This window comes from Canis lupus, chromosome X, assembly GCF_048164855.1.
Source record: "Canis lupus baileyi chromosome X, mCanLup2.hap1, whole genome shotgun sequence".
NCBI classification, from domain to species: Eukaryota; Metazoa; Chordata; class Mammalia; order Carnivora; family Canidae; genus Canis; species Canis lupus.
The window spans coordinates 1,136,604-1,154,820 of NC_132876.1; the positions used below are offsets into that span (position 1 = coordinate 1,136,604).

Genomic DNA, 18,217 nt, shown 5'->3' on the forward strand with positions numbered 1-18,217 from the left:
CACGTGACTCCGACCCGCCCAGCCCGCGCATGCGCCGCCGCCCCGCCTGGCCCCAGCCCGCTGATCACCTGCGCCGGGTCCTGGAGCATCTGGAGGCGGTCGGACAGGTACCCCCGACCCCCCCCCGTCCAGGCCCTGCCCGTCCCCCTGCCCCACCCCCGTGGGTCACCTGCGCGCCGCGGGGCTGCTGCTGCTGCCCGAGCCGAGCACACAGCCTCCCCGGGAGGAGCCGAGGCCTCGAGGAGGACGGCGCGGCCGCCGGCCGGCCTCCCGCTGGACCTCGGAGCCCCCGGCCTGGTCCCCTGGCCATCCCGCCGGGCCGGGGCCCCCTCTGAGCCGCCCGCCCCCCGCAGATCGTGTACTTCACCGCTACCTTCCCCTACGTGGTCCTCGTCGTGCTGCTGGTGCGCGGAGTGCTGCTGCCCGGCGCCCTGGATGGCATCATCTACCATCTCAAGCCCGACTGGTCCAAGCTGGGGTCCCCGCTCGCAGGTGAGGGCACGTGCGCGGAACGGGAGGAGGGCGCGGCCGGGCCGCACAGCCCCTCGCACCCCTTCTCCGGCCTGTCTCCAGCTGTGGGCAGCCGCTCCGACCCGGGTTACCTTCCAGCCCGGCAGCGGTGCGTTGCGAGCACGGGGTGGGAGTTTCCGAAGAGAAGGATGGATCGTGCGCTGACGCCGTATCGCCTGCCGTGAGCCAGAACGCTGGGTCCTCCTCGGAGGCCGGCGACCGCCTCCTGTCCCTCTCCAGCCCGGGTTTATGCCTCGTGGAGGCTCTCAGCGGCGCTGACCAACTTTGCACGAAAAGGCAAGTCGGTCTCAGGACACACGGAGGGCGCCTGGGCGGCTCGGTTGAGCACCTGCCGTGGGGGCTCACGTCATGCTCGCGGGGGTTGCGATCCAGCCCCACGTGGGGTTCCCTGCTCACCACGGAGCCTGCCTCTCCCTCTCCCTCGGCAGCCCCTCCCGCTTGTGCGCTCGCTCGCTCGCGCTCTCCCCCTCTCTCTCTCTGTGTCAACTTGGCAAGTTAATCTTGGGGAAAAAAATTAAAGACACCTGCAACACGGAATGAGTACACAGGGACAGTCTAAAGCTGGAAACGTCGAGCATGCTCAAATTCCCTCTTTAAATCCCCGAGAAGTACACTCGACCCTTGCACAACAGAGCCGCCACCCCGCACCACAGAAGAATGCGTGTGACCCTCGACTCCCTCGAAACCTTACTACCAACAGGCTACCGGTGAGTGCGTGCCTCGCCGACGGCATAAACAGCTGAGTGACAGGCCTGCTGCGGGGTATGTATGCCACAGACTGCCTTCTGCCCAGGAGGTGAGCGGGGGAAGGGAAATGTGAATAAAACCAGAAACAGGAGAAAAAAACCTTAGTCCTAGGCTGTGTTTGTTGAAAACTTCAGCACAGGAGTGGGCCCCTCAGATTCAAACCTGTTTTGTTCAAGGGTCAAGTACAGGGAGGTTGATAACGGGAGCTCAGTGCTTTATAGACGCGCAGCGTCTTCGTCGAGGCCGTCGTCTGTAACTAGATCGTAATTGTGATCCTGACCTGCAGCCTCTCTACTTTGCTGATCGTCTTTCTCTTCTCCTCCTTGCTTTTCTTGCTTCTGGGACCTGTGTGACTCAACATGAAAATAATACGCCGGGCTTCCCTGGGTGGCTCAGCGGTTCGCCGCCTGCCTTCGGCCCGGGGCGTGGTCCTCGAGTCCCAGGATCGAGTCCCGCATCGGACTCCCTGCATGGGGCCTGCTTCTCCCTCTGCCTGCGTCTCTGCCTGCGTCTCTGCCTGCTTCTCCCTCTGCCTGCGTCTCTGCCTGCGTCTCTGCCTCTCTCTGTGTGTGTCTCTCATGAATAAATAAATAAATTCATTTAGAAAATGAATAAATAAATGTAGAAACATAAGCATTTAGAGAAAAGTACAATGTGATCAATGTGAATGGTTGTGGAAAGGGAAGGAGGGACACTTGATGCCCATCGTGGGAATAAAGACACTGTCCAGAGCTGCACTGTCCTATATGGTGGCCGCTGGTCATCTGTGACTATTTACCTGTAATTAATTGAAATCAAAAATTGCTTTCCTTAACGACACTCGTGTGGTGTCGAGTGCTTAATAGCCATGTGTGGCTAGCGGCTTCTGGATCTCACAGAACATTTCCATCATCACAGGAAGTTCTCTTGTGCCGGGTGGTATGCATAAGACGGGACTACGTGGGTTATGTAAAGCTACAGTATTTTTTCAAAGATGTTCATTTTGTTGACACAGACACACACACAGAGTGCGCACAAGCAGGGGGAGCAGCAGGCAGAGGGAGAGGGAGCAGCAGGCCCCCACCAAACAAAGACCTGGGAGCACGGAGCCTGCTTCTCTCTCTGCCTCTACCATTCGGTGCTGTGATGAATAAATACATAATACCCTTAAAAATATACAAAGTGAAAGCCACCCTGTCATCTGGAAAATTTTAAATACCGCCTTAAACGTCGATTCAAAGAATATATCCAGGAGAAAACTTGAGAGTATCTAGAAAATGACAAGGATAACACAATGGCTTCAAAGACCTGTCGGGCTCCCTGCTTCGGGCCTGCTCCTCCCTCTGCCTGTGTCTCAGCCTCTCTCTCTGTCTCTCATGAATAAATAAATAAAATCTTTCCAAAAAAGCCCAGGAAAAACATGTATATAGCCTTACCTACTTGTGTGAATGAGCCAGAAAATATGAAAATGAATAAAGTATCCACTGCAAATCATGAGGACACAGGCCAGAAATAAGCCAAAGAATAACTAGGGAAGGAAACATGCAATAAAAATGCAGGAGTCAGTTAATCAGGAAAATAACACAACTGATAAATTTGAGAAGTGGTACGATTTCACTTGTATGTGGAATGTAAAAAAAACGAAATAAAGCACAAACACTTAGGATACAGAGAACGATCTGGTGCTTCACAGACCACCAGCGAGTGGGAGGATAAGTAAAATAGGGGAAGGAGATTAAGAGGTACAAAACTTCCAGTTTTAAAATAAATAAGACCCAGGGATGCAATGTACACCATAGGGAATGTACTCAATTATATACTTTTTAAATATTTTATTTATTTATTCATGATAGACATAGAGAGAGAGAGAGAGGCAGAGACACAGGCAGAGGGAGCAGCCGGCTCCATGCACCGGGAGCCCGACGTGGGACTCGACCCGGGGGCTCCATGATCGGGCCCTGAGCCAAAGGCAGGCGCCGAACCGCTGAGCCACCCAGGGATCCCAGTCAGTTGTATCTTAACAACTTTGCGTGGTGACAGGTGGTAGCTAGACCCATCCTGGTGGTCGCCTCCTACGTATAAAACTGTTGAATCCCTGTGCCGTGCATCGGAAACTAACATAGTACTGTACGTCAGCTACGCCTCGATAAAAAAATAAAACGTGACCAAGAGGGATTGACTGGGGAGTGTAAGGATGGTTCCGTGTTAGAAAATCTGTGGAAATCATACACCATTTTAATCGATCTAAAGTGAAGAACCACGTGATCATTTCTCCACAGACGTTACAGAAGCCTCCAACAAGATCGAATGTCCTTTTTGCTTTATAAAAAGGAAAAAAACATTGATATAGTCAGACGAGGGGAATTCTTACTTTACATTACGTATTTCTACCAACAGTTCAGAATCCAAAGAGCAGGAGGAGCATCTCCATTGAAGTCTGGAGCAAAACACACATACTGCGTATGACCACTATGATTCCACGCGATTATCGTGTCAAGTAGAAAATTAAACCAGGCACGGAAAAAAGACGTAAGTAGAAATATCTAACAGAAGGAGGTACAGTAATCATCATTTCAGGATGCTATGACTGCCTGCCTGACGACACACGGTGATCCTACTGGAGAACATTACAAATAAGAGCACTCAGCAAAGTGGCCCCGTGGAAGTACAAAGCTAAGAGCCTCCCTAAATAAAGCGGTAACTAGTAAGGGTCAGCAGGGCCCCGTGTCCCGGGACGGTAAAGCCCATGACACACTCCGGAATGAACTCACCACGAAAACGTGCAGGAGAAACTCTTTGGGAACTTACTAAGGGAGCCAAGAAAAAAAAAAAAAAAAAAAAAAAGGGACAAAATAATTTCCATCCGTTTTACTGAACCCAGTCCTATCCCACATATGATCGTTGGGCCGTGTATAGTCAGTAAGAGTATTAACGAGGTATTTTGCATTCCAGTCACGGTGTTTTCCTAATTCCGCGTGCACTTGACACCTACACCCTCCCCCCGTTGAGTGTGCTCAACAGCCACTTGGGGTTCGGGATACCCCGTGGGGCAGTGCCGCTGTGGGGGTGCGGCGACCGCAGACCCGGTGCTGCGGGGCGGCCCAGTGTACGTTCCTCTGTGACGGTGACATCGTCTGTCACTACGACCATGTGTGTATTTGTAGAACACAAAGCACACGTGCGCGAGTTTATCCCAGAGGCTTTGCGACGGGTCCCTCAGCACGAAGGCTCTAGGATCTTGGCCAGTGTGGGTGGGAAGGTGTATGGGTCGACCTCCTCCCCCGGGGTCGGACCTCCCCGTACCGCCCTGCTGTCTGCATCGGGGAAAGTGGTAGTTTCTTTCGATGCACGTTTCTTTATTAACCGCCCTGAGTTTTTTCATAGTTGACTAACAAGTCATTCTGTTCCTCCCTCTCTGAGAATTGTCTTGTCATCCTTTTGGTTCGCTTTGTTTTTGTATCCTCATGGCTTGGATATTTTAACCCTTTATAATGAGCTTTTACAATTAATAGGATATTAGTGTTTTGTTATACAGATGGCAGATGTTTCTTCAATTGCCTCTTTATTCATAGGTCGGTACGCACCAGGTTTGACGTGTGATCCCTTCCGTTGCCTGTTTGATGCAGAGGTTTCCCTTCGTCTTGAGTGTGTATTGTCAATAGAATATCTTTAAAAAGTTTCCTGTCTTATATTTACCTCTTCTTATCCGCCTAAGAATAATTTTGCTGTGAAAAGCTGACAGGATTTTTGCTTTTTTCCCCAGCATCACGTGTTAGATGACACCTGCCTGCTGATTTGGTCTTCTGGACGAGGTATGTTTGTGAACCTTCTATTGTTTCCTGAATTGTAATCTGTATGTCGATTTGTCCCTCAAAGCCTCTCTGTTTAAATTATTTTACTTTTGGGATCCCTGGGTGGCGCAGCGGTTTAGCGCCTGCCTTTGGCCCGGGGCGTGATCCTGGAGACCCGGGATCGAATCCCACGTCGGGCCCCCGGTGCATGGAGCCTGCTTCTCCCTCTGCCTGTGTCTCTGCTTCTCTCTCTCTCTCTGTGTGACTATCATAAATAAATAGAAATTAAAAAAAATTAGAAAAAAGTAAATTATTTTACTTTTGTAAAAAAAGATTTTATGTATTTACCTATGAGAGACACAGAGAGAGGCAGAGAGAGGCAGAGACCAGGCAGAGGGAGAAGCAGGCTCCACGCAGGGAGCCCGACGTGGGACTCGATCCCCGGACTCCAGGGTCACACCCTGGGCAAAGGCAGGCGCCAAACCGCTGAGCCACTCAGGGATCCCCTCCTTGCGAGTTCCCGATCTTAACAGGGAAGCTTTTAATTTCTCACCATTCAGTAGGATGTTAACCGTCGATTGCTTTACAGATGTTCCTTATCGAGATTAGGAAGTTACCTTCTAGTCCTAGTTTGCTGAGCACGTTTCGATCGAGAGTAGGGGTTGAATTATGCCAAACCCTTTTCTGGTATCTTGATCAGATTATATAATTTGTCTTTTTTAGCCTATTGATGTGATAGAGCATGTTAACTGATCTTCACACGTTGCGCCATCCTTGCACGCATGGGATAAATTTCACTTCGTAGTGATGCGTAGTTCGTCGGATACGTTATTGGATTTGATTTGATAATAGTTTCTTTTTCTTAAAGATTTTTATTTATTTATTCATGAGAGACAGAGAGAGAGAGAAAGAGAGGCAGAGACCCAGTTAGAGGGAGAAGCAGGCTCCATGCAAGGCGCCCGACGAGGGACTCGATCCCGAGACCCCAGGACCACGCCCCGGGCCGAAGGCAGGTGCCAAATCGCTGAGCCGCCCGGGGATCCCCCTCGATTTGATAAAATTTTCTTGAGGACTTTTGCATCTGTGTTGGCGAGAGAGAGCGGTCTGTAGCTTTCTTACACTGTGTCTGTTTGGTTTTGGTGTTAGGGTAACGCTGGCCTCGTAGAGTGGCTTCGGAAGTATTTCCTGCGCTTCTGTCTTCTGGAAGAGATTGTAGAGAATTGGTATAATTTCTTCCTTCCGTATTTGGTACGATTTTCCGGTGAAACTATCCTGGCCTTGCGTGTTCTCCTTTGGAAGGGTTTTAATTACGGACTCATTATCTCTAATACATCTAGGCCTTTGCGCATTTGCTACATCGTCTTGCGTGGCTCTTAGCACGTTGTGTCTTTGAAGAATTTACTCCATTTCGCCTAGGTTGTCAGATAGGATTGTTGGTGGGATTGGATTAATATCCTTGTAATGACTGTAGGTTCCATGGTGTGCCGTATGCATTCTTTTATAGGCACAACGTAGTTCTTGCGCTTTATATCCAACGTGATCCTCCTAAGTATTTCATTGGAATAATTTATGTACACCAAAAACATCGTACATGTATTCACACACATATTTCCATGCTATTTTATATTCACTGCATTTCTTCTACGTATTGATTTAGATGTACTCTTTGTATTGTCCCATTGTATATTGTATATTGTCCCATTCGACTCCTTTTCCCGTCATTCATTCAACGTAGCTCTCCCACCTATCGCCTTTATACACATTAAAGCCCCGTGACACGATTATTCCTTTTGCTTTAAAGGTCTGTGTGGTTAAATATTTTAAGGTGATTAATCTGTTTGTTTTTATGTTATATAATTATGTGTTAGCAATATATAAAAACAAGCCATATTAATAAACAATCAAGTATGCATATTAAAAATCATTTTCATTTTTAATTTTTTGCGGTTTAAGATCATTTTATTGAGGGGCGAGAAGTAGGGAGAGGTGGGGGGCAGCTACACACCCCGCCAGCCCCACCAGGGGGAACAGACCTCCTCCCCGTCCCCCCTGCCCCTCACGTGGCTCCCCTTATACTATGGGGGGACTTTGTGCAAACTCTGCCCCGGGGGGCAGTGGAGGGGGTGTGTGACATGGCAGCGACTGGGGCTGGCAGCAGTGCTACCAGGCACTGGGGGGCTTGAAGGGCTCCAAGGGGGGGGGGGCAGAGAAGGTGCTGACCTTGTCCGCCCCCCTCCCACCTCGTGGGGTAGCAGCGGCAGCTTCACAGTGTGGAAGTCTTTCATTTCTCTTTCATTTCTCATAGTGGTAATAATTGGTGTCTTTTTAAAAAAATCTTTGTTAGCCTACCTAGAGACTTAGCGTTTTTTTCCTCGTTTGCCTCTCCTGAGGCTTATTTGCCTGGCTTTACTGATCCTTTGAAGCAGCTTTTGTTTTTCCTCTTTTCTGTTTTCAATTTCATTGAGCTCTCCTCTAATTCTTATAATTCTTGGCTTTTGCCTACTTTGCATTTAATTTGCTCTTCTTGGGGATCCCTGGGTGCCTCAGCGGTTTGTTGCCTGCCTTCGGCCCGGGGCGGGATCCTGGAGTCCCGGGATCGAGTCCCGTGTCGGGCTCCCTGCATGGAGCCTGCTTCTCCCTCTGCCTGTGTCTCTGCCTCTCTCGCTCTCTTTCTATCATGAATAATTAAATAACTAAATCTTAAAAAAAAATAATTTGCTCTTCTTTTCCTACTTTCCTAAGGAGGAAACTTAGATTGATCTTAGATCTTTCTTTTTAATGCATGTATTCCATGAGATATATTTCTCTCTAGGCATCAATCTTGCTGCATTCTACAAATTTTGAAAAGTCGTATTTTTATTTTCATTTAGTTAAAAATACCTCGGCATTTCTTTTGAGATTTTTTTCGATCCCTGTGTTTTTTCAATAACATTAAATCTCCAAGTATAGTGGGACTTTTACTGTTCTCTTTTTGTACTGACTTGTAGTTTAATTCTGTTATGGTCTGAGAGCACATACCCTATCGTTTCTATTAATTTAAATTTACGTTTTGTTTTATGGTGCGGATCGTGACTAAAGTGTTTTTTTTTTTTCCTCAAATATTTTATTTATTCCTGAGAGACACAGAGAGAAAGGCAGAGGCATAGAGAGGGAGAAGCAGGCTCCATGCAGGGAGCCTGATGTGGGACTCGATCTCGGGACTCCAGGATCACGCCTCGGGCCGAAGGCAGGCGCTGAACCGCTGAGCCCCTGGGATCCCCTGTTTCTATTCTTTTAAATTTCAAGTTGTGTCTTATGGTGCAGAACGTGACTAATGTTTTTCTTTTCTCAAATATTTTATCTCTTCCTGAGAGACACAGAGGGAAAGGCAGAGGCATAGAGAGGGAGAAGCAGGCTCCCCGCGAGGATTGAGGATCGCGATGTGGGACCTCACGCCAGGACCCCGGGATCAAGACCTGAGCCAAAGGCAGACGCTCAACCACTGAGCCCCCGAGGCGGCCCAGAAGCCAACATTTTTCTGCAAAAGAGAGGGAGATTGATTTGGGGGGAGGCAGGGATTCTGGATTTTTTTTTTATAAGTCCATATTTTATTTTTTTTATTTTTATTTATTTATGATAGTCACAGAGAGAGAGAGAGAGAGAGAGAGAGAGAGAGGCAGAGACACAGGCAGAGGGAGAAGCAGGCTCCATGCACCGGGAGCCCGACGTGGGACTCGATCCCGGGTCTCCAGGATCGCGCCCTGGGCCAAAGGCAGGCGCCAAACCGCTGCGCCACCCAGGGATCCCCGATTCTGGATTTTTTATATCATGCTCCGTTCAGTTGTTGATTACACATAACTTTTTCAGTCATTCCCGTTGTGGGTTTTTTTGTTTTTTCGTGATATTTTTTGCCACAGATTTATCATGTGTTTATATACTTTTTTATATATATATTTTTTATCATTTGTTTATGATCAAATACTGAATACTTTTATTCATTCATGGCTTCTGGCTTTGGTATTATACCTAAAAGTTCTCCATCAGTGTGTTCATATTCATGGTTTCATATTATCTACTTAATTGTATGCTTTTAATCCTCCCCCCCGATTGAAACACCTCTGATTCTCTTGGGAATTTAGTATTCGATAATAAGCAAGGTCAAGACCAGCTTTCTGTTTCTTCTCAGTTGAGTGACCCAAATAATTTCACTACTGTTCTTTACGTACTCTTTCCAGATTGGTTCCACTCTGGCTTCTGACTCTTAATTTTAACCTTTTTCTCCAGTCACGTCTCTGGGTCGGGGTGGACCCTTATGACACAACTGCTGATGTCCTGGCTAACGAACCCTACCTTCCCACGAGGACTCGGGACTTGTGTTGGATTCTGGGCATGAACTCTGCAGCCACCTATCTTCACATTTTTGGCCGTATCCTCTGCTACCTGGTAGAGTAATGTTCTTCGTTCCCTAACCGTGTGATGTGCTGTCATTTAGAGCGCTGGGTAAATGTGTCATAGGGGGATCTTGTGGTTCCAGCGAAGTCATGAACAAAATAACCTGAAAACTCCTCCATCGGTCTCACCAGAACTGCATCTCTGTACATATCTGCATGTGTATAACATTTTTCAAACATGAAATTCGTAGACACGTTACTTATAATAGTCAAAAACATGAAAACTCCAGAAGCACTAGAATGGATGAAAAACAGCTGTGGTGTAGTCATGTGATGGAATATCATACATGAATGAAAACGTAAAAACCAGAGCCATGTGCAGCGGGAAACATGTGCCTTAGAGACATACCATGAGCAGAGGAGACCAGGCACTAGAGAAACCATCCTATATAACTGCATTTTTATAACCTTCAAAACCAAGCAAAAATACTTGCCGGGTGTCATTAAAAGCCAGGTTGGCCACTTCTGGGAGCAGAGCGGGAGCAGTTACTGGGGAAGGGGCGCAGGTGACTCCCGGGGTACTGGTATTGATTCGAATGGTTTGGTTTCTTGATTGCTGCCGGGGTTCGGTGGCGATATGTAGAGCTCTACGTATAGGGTTTGTGCACTTTTCTATATGAATGTTACGCCACCAAAAAACGGTATGGAGAGGAAAAGTAGTAAAGGTGTAGGAATTATAATCATAAAGGAGAATGTCAATGTTATTTTGCCCGATAATGTGGAAACAACATCATCAAGCTCATTGAGAGGGAAGGTGGAAAGACTGTGGAGCGTCGTATTATAGATATCCTGGTTGCCTCATATTTTGGAGCCGGGTGGAGGAGTTTAGGTGTCATTTAAAGCCACTTTATCATGCAATCGAGGTATAACTGTATGTAAATGTACAAAGAGGGGAACCTGGGTGGCTCAGAGGTTGGACGTCTGCCTTAGGCGAGGGCGTGATCCCGGGGTCCCGGGATCGAGTCCCGCATCGGGCTCCCCGCAAAGGGTCTGCTCCTCCCTCTGCCTGTGTCTCTGCCTCTCTCTGTGTCTCTCATGAAGAAATAATTAAAATCTTAAAAAAAAAAAAAACAGGAAGAACATGTATAGCCTTACCTACTTGTGTGAATGAGCCAGAAAATATGAAAATGAATAAAGTATCCACTGCAAATCATGAGGACACAGGCCAGAAATAAGCTGAAGAATAACTAGGGAAGGAAACATGCAATATAAATGCAGGAGTCAGTTAATCAGGAAAATAACACAACTGATAAATTTGAGAAGTGGTTCTTAAAAAAAAAAAAAAAAAAAAAAGTGATCCGTCAGCTAAGATACTCATCCAAAAGGGGAGAAAGAAAGCCCCAATACACGCAACAAGACAAGAAAGTCAGTAGACGAGCACAGAGTTAGAGGAACTGGTGTGGAATCAGACAGTAGTTACTCGACTGCATGTCAATCCGATTGGGGAACGGTCAAAGGTCTGTCTTCCCGCGGAGGCATAAATGACCGACACTGCCACGAGGAAAGGGAAACTGTAAAACAGTAAAGACTGGTTTGATGCTATTATTTTATGATTTTCTTTTATTTATTTATTCGAGAGAGAAAGCGAGAGAGAGAGCATGAGCAGGGAGAAAGGCAGAGGAAGGGCGAGAAACAGACTCCCCAGCGAGCTCGGGGCCCGACGTGGGGCTCGACCCCAGGACCCGGGATCGGGCCCTGAGCTGAAGGCAGAGGCTTCACCGAGCGGGCCACCGGGCGCCCCCTCATCGGTTGTTACAAAAGAAATAGGAAATGTGGTTCAAAAGCAGCTGCTGTAAAAAGTACTGGGTCGGGGCCCCTGGGCGGCTCAGTGGGTTCAGCGTCTGCCTTCCGCCCAGGTCACGATCCCGGGGGCCTGAGTCGGGCGCCCTGCTCAGCAGGAGCTCGGCGTCTCCCTGTCCCTCTGCTCCTCCTCCTGCTCGCGTTCTCTCTCTCAAGTGAACAAATAACGTCTTCTTTCTAAAAAAGTACTAGGTCAGCTGACTTTAGAGGGCAATTCAAGCAAATCTTTAAGACGCAGACCACTCCGGTGCTATGTTAAAGTAGTCCACGGCATTAAAAGAGTTACAACTTCCATATGCTGCTTATGGAGGATCGATGCCCCTGGAGAGAGCACAGACGATGAAGCTATGAATGATTCTTACGACTATCGGTGCGCAACTGCTAAATGGAATTATGCCAAACAGGATGTAGTAGCTCATTTAAATCCTTGAGATATGGGGGCGGGGGGGATGCCAAATGGCACAGCGGCTGTGGAAAACAGCATGGAGAGTCCTCAAGAAATTACAAGTAGAACCACCGTAGGATCCAGCCATTCCACCTCTGTGTACTTAGGGAAGACAGTAAGGGCACTAAATCAGGGGCACCTGGCTGGCTGCGCTGGCGGAATGTGCAACTCTGGATCTCGAGCCTGTGGGTTCAAGCCCCCACACTGGGTGTCAAGATGACTGAAAAAACAAACTCTTAAAAGAAGCCACTAATTCAGATAGATCTGTGCCCTCCTGTGTTCACCGGAGCACTGTTCACAATAACAGCCAAGGCATGGAAAGAGCCTCAGTGTCCACCAAGACATGAGTGGGTAAAGAGCTCCCTCTCTCTCCCTCTCTCTCTCTCTCTCTCTCTCTCTCTCTCTCTCACACACACACACACACACACACACACACACACACACGAATGTTACTCAGCCATCACAAAAGAATGAGGGCCGCCTGGGTGGCTCAGGTCGTGATCCCGGGTCCCGGGATCGAGTCCCGCGTCCGGCTCCCTGCACGGAGCCTGCTTCTCCCCCTGCCTGCGTCTCTGCCTCTGTCTCTGTGTCTCTCATGAGTACAAACATAAAACCTTAAAAAGTAGGATGAGATCTTTTTCCATTTGCAGCAACATGGATGGACCTAGAGGGCCTTCTGCTACGTGAAATAACTCGCACAGAGAAACACAGATATCGTACGATTTCACTTGTATGTGGAATGTAAAAAAAACGAAATAAAGCACAAACACTTAGGATACAGAGAACGATCTGGTGCTTCACAGACCACCAGCGAGTGGGAGGATAAGTAAAATAGGGGAAGGAGATTAAGAGGTACAAAACTTCCAGTTTTAAAATAAATAAGACCCAGGGATGCAATGTACACCATAGGGAATGTACTCAATTATATACTTTTTAAATATTTTATTTATTTATTCATGATAGACATAGAGAGAGAGAGAGAGGCAGAGACACAGGCAGAGGGAGCAGCCGGCTCCATGCACCGGGAGCCCGACGTGGGACTCGACCCGGGGGCTCCATGATCGGGCCCTGAGCCAAAGGCAGGCGCCGAACCGCTGAGCCACCCAGGGATCCCAGTCAGTTGTATCTTAACAACTTTGCGTGGTGACAGGTGGTAGCTAGACCCATCCTGGTGGTCGCCTCCTACGTATAAAACTGTTGAATCCCTGTGCCGTGCATCGGAAACTAACATAGTACTGTACGTCAGCTACGCCTCGATAAAAAAATAAAACGTGACCAAGAGGGATTGACTGGGGAGTGTAAGGATGGTTCCGTGTTAGAAAATCTGTGGAAATCATACACCATTTTAATCGATCTAAAGTGAAGAACCACGTGATCATTTCTCCACAGACGTTACAGAAGCCTCCAACAAGATCGAATGTCCTTTTTGCTTTATAAAAAGGAAAAAAACATTGATATAGTCAGACGAGGGGAATTCTTACTTTACATTACGTATTTCTACCAACAGTTCAGAATCCAAAGAGCAGGAGGAGCATCTCCATTGAAGTCTGGAGCAAAACACACATACTGCGTATGACCACTATGATTCCACGCGATTATCGTGTCAAGTAGAAAATTAAACCAGGCACGGAAAAAAGACGTAAGTAGAAATATCTAACAGAAGGAGGTACAGTAATCATCATTTCAGGATGCTATGACTGCCTGCCTGACGACACACGGTGATCCTACTGGAGAACATTACAAATAAGAGCACTCAGCAAAGTGGCCCCGTGGAAGTACAAAGCTAAGAGCCTCCCTAAATAAAGCGGTAACTAGTAAGGGTCAGCAGGGCCCCGTGTCCCGGGACGGTAAAGCCCATGACACACTCCGGAATGAACTCACCACGAAAACGTGCAGGAGAAACTCTTTGGGAACTTACTAAGGGAGCCAAGAAAAAAAAAAAAAAAAAAAAAAAAAGGGACAAAATAATTTCCATCCGTTTTACTGAACCCAGTCCTATCCCACATATGATCGTTGGGCCGTGTATAGTCAGTAAGAGTATTAACGAGGTATTTTGCATTCCAGTCACGGTGTTTTCCTAATTCCGCGTGCACTTGACACCTACACCCTCCCCCCGTTGAGTGTGCTCAACAGCCACTTGGGGTTCGGGATACCCCGTGGGGCAGTGCCGCTGTGGGGGTGCGGCGACCGCAGACCCGGTGCTGCGGGGCGGCCCAGTGTACGTTCCTCTGTGACGGTGACATCGTCTGTCACTACGACCATGTGTGTATTTGTAGAACACAAAGCACACGTGCGCGAGTTTATCCCAGAGGCTTTGCGACGGGTCCCTCAGCACGAAGGCTCTAGGATCTTGGCCAGTGTGGGTGGGAAGGTGTATGGGTCGACCTCCTCCCCCGGGGTCGGACCTCCCCGTACCGCCCTGCTGTCTGCATCGGGGAAAGTGGTAGTTTCTTTCGATGCACGTTTCTTTATTAACCGCCCTGAGTTTTTTCATAGTTGACTAACAAGTCATTCTGTTCCTCCCTCTCTGAGAATTGTCTTGTCATCCTTTTGGTTCGCTTTGTTTTTGTATCCTCATGGCTTGGATATTTTAACCCTTTATAATGAGCTTTTACAATTAATAGGATATTAGTGTTTTGTTATACAGATGGCAGATGTTTCTTCAATTGCCTCTTTATTCATAGGTCGGTACGCACCAGGTTTGACGTGTGATCCCTTCCGTTGCCTGTTTGATGCAGAGGTTTCCCTTCGTCTTGAGTGTGTATTGTCAATAGAATATCTTTAAAAAGTTTCCTGTCTTATATTTACCTCTTCTTATCCGCCTAAGAATAATTTTGCTGTGAAAAGCTGACAGGATTTTTGCTTTTTTCCCCAGCATCACGTGTTAGATGACACCTGCCTGCTGATTTGGTCTTCTGGACGAGGTATGTTTGTGAACCTTCTATTGTTTCCTGAATTGTAATCTGTATGTCGATTTGTCCCTCAAAGCCTCTCTGTTTAAATCATTTTACTTTTGTAAAAAAAGATTTTATGTATTTACCTATGAGAGACACAGAGAGAGGCAGAGACACAGGCAGAGGGAGAAGCAGGCTCCGTGTGGGGAGCCCGATGTGGGACTTGATCTCAGGACCCTGGGATCACGACCTCAGCCGAAGGCAGACGCTCCTCCCCTGACCACCGAGGTGCCCCATAGTATTTCTTTTTTTTAAAGATTTTATTTATTTATTTGAGAGACAGCACGAGCGGCAGGAGAGGCAGAGGGAGAGGCAGTCACACACACACATACACACCTGCTGAGCAGGTAGTCCAACATGGGCCTGATCCCCAGACTCCAGGACCACAAGTCAAGCCGAAGGCAGAAGCTTCACCGACTGAGCCCCCCAGGCACCCTTGTATCACTTATTTTGATGAATTTTGGGTATGTTCCTCTTAGTACCAGGATTCAGTTGATTCGTCAGAATTTTCTAGAAAGACAGTCACATTTACAAATAATGATACTTTTTGACCCTTCCTTTCCTATACTGATAACTGCTACCTCTCTGTGCTGCTTTCCTCTTGGCTAGCATTTTGACACACTGTTAAATGACCCTTGTGGTAGCGAGGACCCCTGTCTTATTCCTGATCTTACTAGGATGCCTCTAGTGCTTCAACATGTACAAAGTTGCCCAGATTATTTTAAAAGGGGTGTCCTGATCACTTTAAAATTTTTTCTCGGGGATCCCTGAGTGGCTCAGCGGTTTGGCGCCGCCTTCAGCCCAGGGAGTGATCCTGGAGACCCGGAATCGAATCCCGCATCGGGCTCCCTGCAGGGAGCCTGCTTCTCCCTCTGCCTGTGTCTCTGCCTCTCTCTCTCTCTCCTCTCTCTCTCTCTCTCTCTCTGTCTCTCATGAATAAAGAAATAAGAATCCTAACAAAGTAAAATTAAAATTTTTCTCTTTGTGTACCACCTTGCACTCAGGCTTTGGTATGGCGGTGGTAGTGCTGACCTTCTAGGTCGCGTTGAGAAGCTTTTTTTTATCATCTGCAACTGTTTAAATAGCAGAGGAACAATTGTTTGCTTAAAGGGTTGATGGAATGAGCTGCACCTACCGCCTTCTGGCAAAGCGGATCTTTGATTCTATTTCATCTTTCTTTTCGAGGAGTCAATTTGGTTTTCTCTCCTCGAGTGAAACCTCTGTTTCACTCTTTTTGGGAAAACTGTCCATCGCCTTTTAATTTTATGACAGTGTCATAAAACCATACGGAGCATTTTTGTGGATTTTAACATTTTCCTCCATATATATATTATATATATAAAGTATTATTATTTTTTTTTAAATGTCATATCTTTTTTTTTAACTTTTTTTTTTTAATTTTTTTTTTTATTTATTTATGATAGGCACACAGTGAGAGAGAGAGAGGCAGAGACACAGGCAGAGGGAGAAGCAGGCTCCATGCACCGGGAGCCCGATGTGGGATTCGATCCCGGGTCTCCAGGATCGCGCCCTGGGCCAAAGGCAGGCGCCAAACCGCTGCGCCACCCAGGGATCCCCTAAAGTATTATTTTTATGTAGAGAGAGCGCATGTGAACAGCGAGAAGTGCGGAAGAGGAGGGAGAGAGCATCTCGAGCAGACTCTCAGAAGCACGGGGCCCAGTGCAGGGGTCGATCCCATGACCCCGAGATCAGGACCCCGGCCGAAACCAAGAGTTGGACACCCAAATGACTAAGCCATCCAGGCGCCCCTCCTCCATTTATTTAAGTCTGTTGTTAGGTATTCTTATCGATAAGCTTTGTGCAGTGGCAGATCGTAGCCAATGAGGTTTATTCAAGGTGCGATTATTGCTAAAAAGGTATTATCATTCATAATGTTGTCTATTTGTGTTTTCCTTTTTTTTTATATCTATACCGTGGGTCTTTTTTTTTTTTTTTTTAAATATATCCATGAGAGACACACAGAGAGAGAGGAAGCAGAGGCGGAGGGAGAAGCAGGCTTCATGCAAGCAGCCCGATGAGGGACTCGATCCCACCACCCTGGGATCACGCCCTGAGCCACAGGCAGATGCTCAACCGCTGACCCGCCCGGGCGGCCCTAAGGTGACTAATCCTGATGAATGTTCCATGCGAGCTTGAAAAGACTGTGTGCTCTGCTGTTGCTGTACAAAGTAGCTTCTGCATGTCATTTAGAGTTGATTGACGTTGCTGTTGGATTTAACTATGTCCTCACTAGTTTTCTGCCTCCTGGATCTGCCCATTTCTGATAGGTGGGTGATGAAGTCCCCAAGTACCCTAGTCCATTTCAGCTGGTATAACAAACACACCGGAGACAGGGTAGCTTACAAACAACAAGCATTTATTTCCCACAGTTCTAGACGCTGGCCAAGTTTACAGTCCAGCCGCTGAAAATGTGGGGTCTGGTGAACTCCCACCTCCTGGTTCATAGCTGGCTGTCTTTTTGCTGTGTCTCCCATGGTGAAAGAGGACAAAGGAGCTCTCTGGGGCCTCCTTTGTAAGGGCACTAATGCCATTCTTGAGGGCTCTCCCCTCGTGATTTAATCACCTCCCCAAAGCCCCACTTCCAAATATTATCACGTTGGGGATTATATTTCACCATACAAGGTTTAGGGGGACACACACACCCAGCAATAGCACCACCTGTAATAGCGAAGCCATCTGTTTCTCCTTGCAATTCTATCAGCTCTGGCCGCATGTATTTTGACACTCTGTGGGTAGGTACGTACACATTAAACGTCATGACGGCTTTTTTTGTGAAATGACCCCTTTATCATTATGTGATACTTCTCTTTATTCCTTATAATTTCCCTGATACGAAATTAATGTAGCCACTCCAGCTACCTTTCGATGAGCGTTAGCCTGCTATAACTTTCTCCACCCCGTTAGCGTTTGTCTACACGTCTTTATATTTAGAATTAGTTTCTTGTCGACAACACAGTTGGATTTCAGGTTTTTAGCCATTCTGACGATCTCTGTCTTTTCACTGGTGTAGTTAGACTATTGATGTTTGAAGGGATTATTCGTGTAGTTGCAATAATACTTAACCATGTTTGTTACTGCTTTCTACTGGTTACCTTTACTCTCTGTTCATAATTTTGTCTTCCAGTCCTTTTCTCTCTTTTGTGGTTTTATCTTTTTACATGATTCTACTTTCCTTTCTTAGCATAGTAATAATGTTGTTATTAATCTTTAGTTTTGTTTCCCTAGAGTTTTCCATATACACTTGCAACTATTCCAAGTCTGCTTGCTTGCTTTCTTTCTTTCTTTTTTTTTAAGATTTTGTTTATTCATCAGAGACCCAGAGGCAGCACACAGGCAGAAGGAGAAGCAGGCTCCCTGCAGGGAGCCTCACGCGGGACTCGCTTCCAGGACTCCGGGGTCATGATCTGAGCCAAAGGCAGGTCGATGCTCAAGCACTGAGACACCCAGGCCTCCCTGCAAGTCCGCTTTCAAATAACACAGTATCCCTTCGCTGGTAGTGTAAGTACTTTAGAAGAAAGT

At 47.2% G+C, this 18,217-nt stretch overlaps 1 protein-coding gene across 7 annotated transcripts in view; it reads left to right on the forward strand.

The window, feature by feature from the left end:
• Positions 1-18,217, forward strand: part of LOC140628339 (sodium- and chloride-dependent creatine transporter 1-like) — a 24,884-nt gene continuing 6,667 nt past the window's right edge. The window contains exons 1-8 of one of the 7 annotated variants that reach the window (XR_012026620.1): positions 1-107; positions 354-492; positions 610-3,786; positions 4,830-4,902; positions 5,021-5,069; positions 9,312-9,470; positions 13,231-13,362; positions 14,599-14,647. Coding sequence is in view for 4 of the 7 variants with exons in the window: in XM_072817634.1 (XP_072673735.1) it covers positions 30-107; positions 354-492; positions 610-695 (303 nt within the window). In the remaining 3 variants the exon portion in view is untranslated. The other 6 variants (XM_072817634.1, XR_012026619.1, XM_072817633.1 and 3 more) reach the window with 6 other exon arrangements.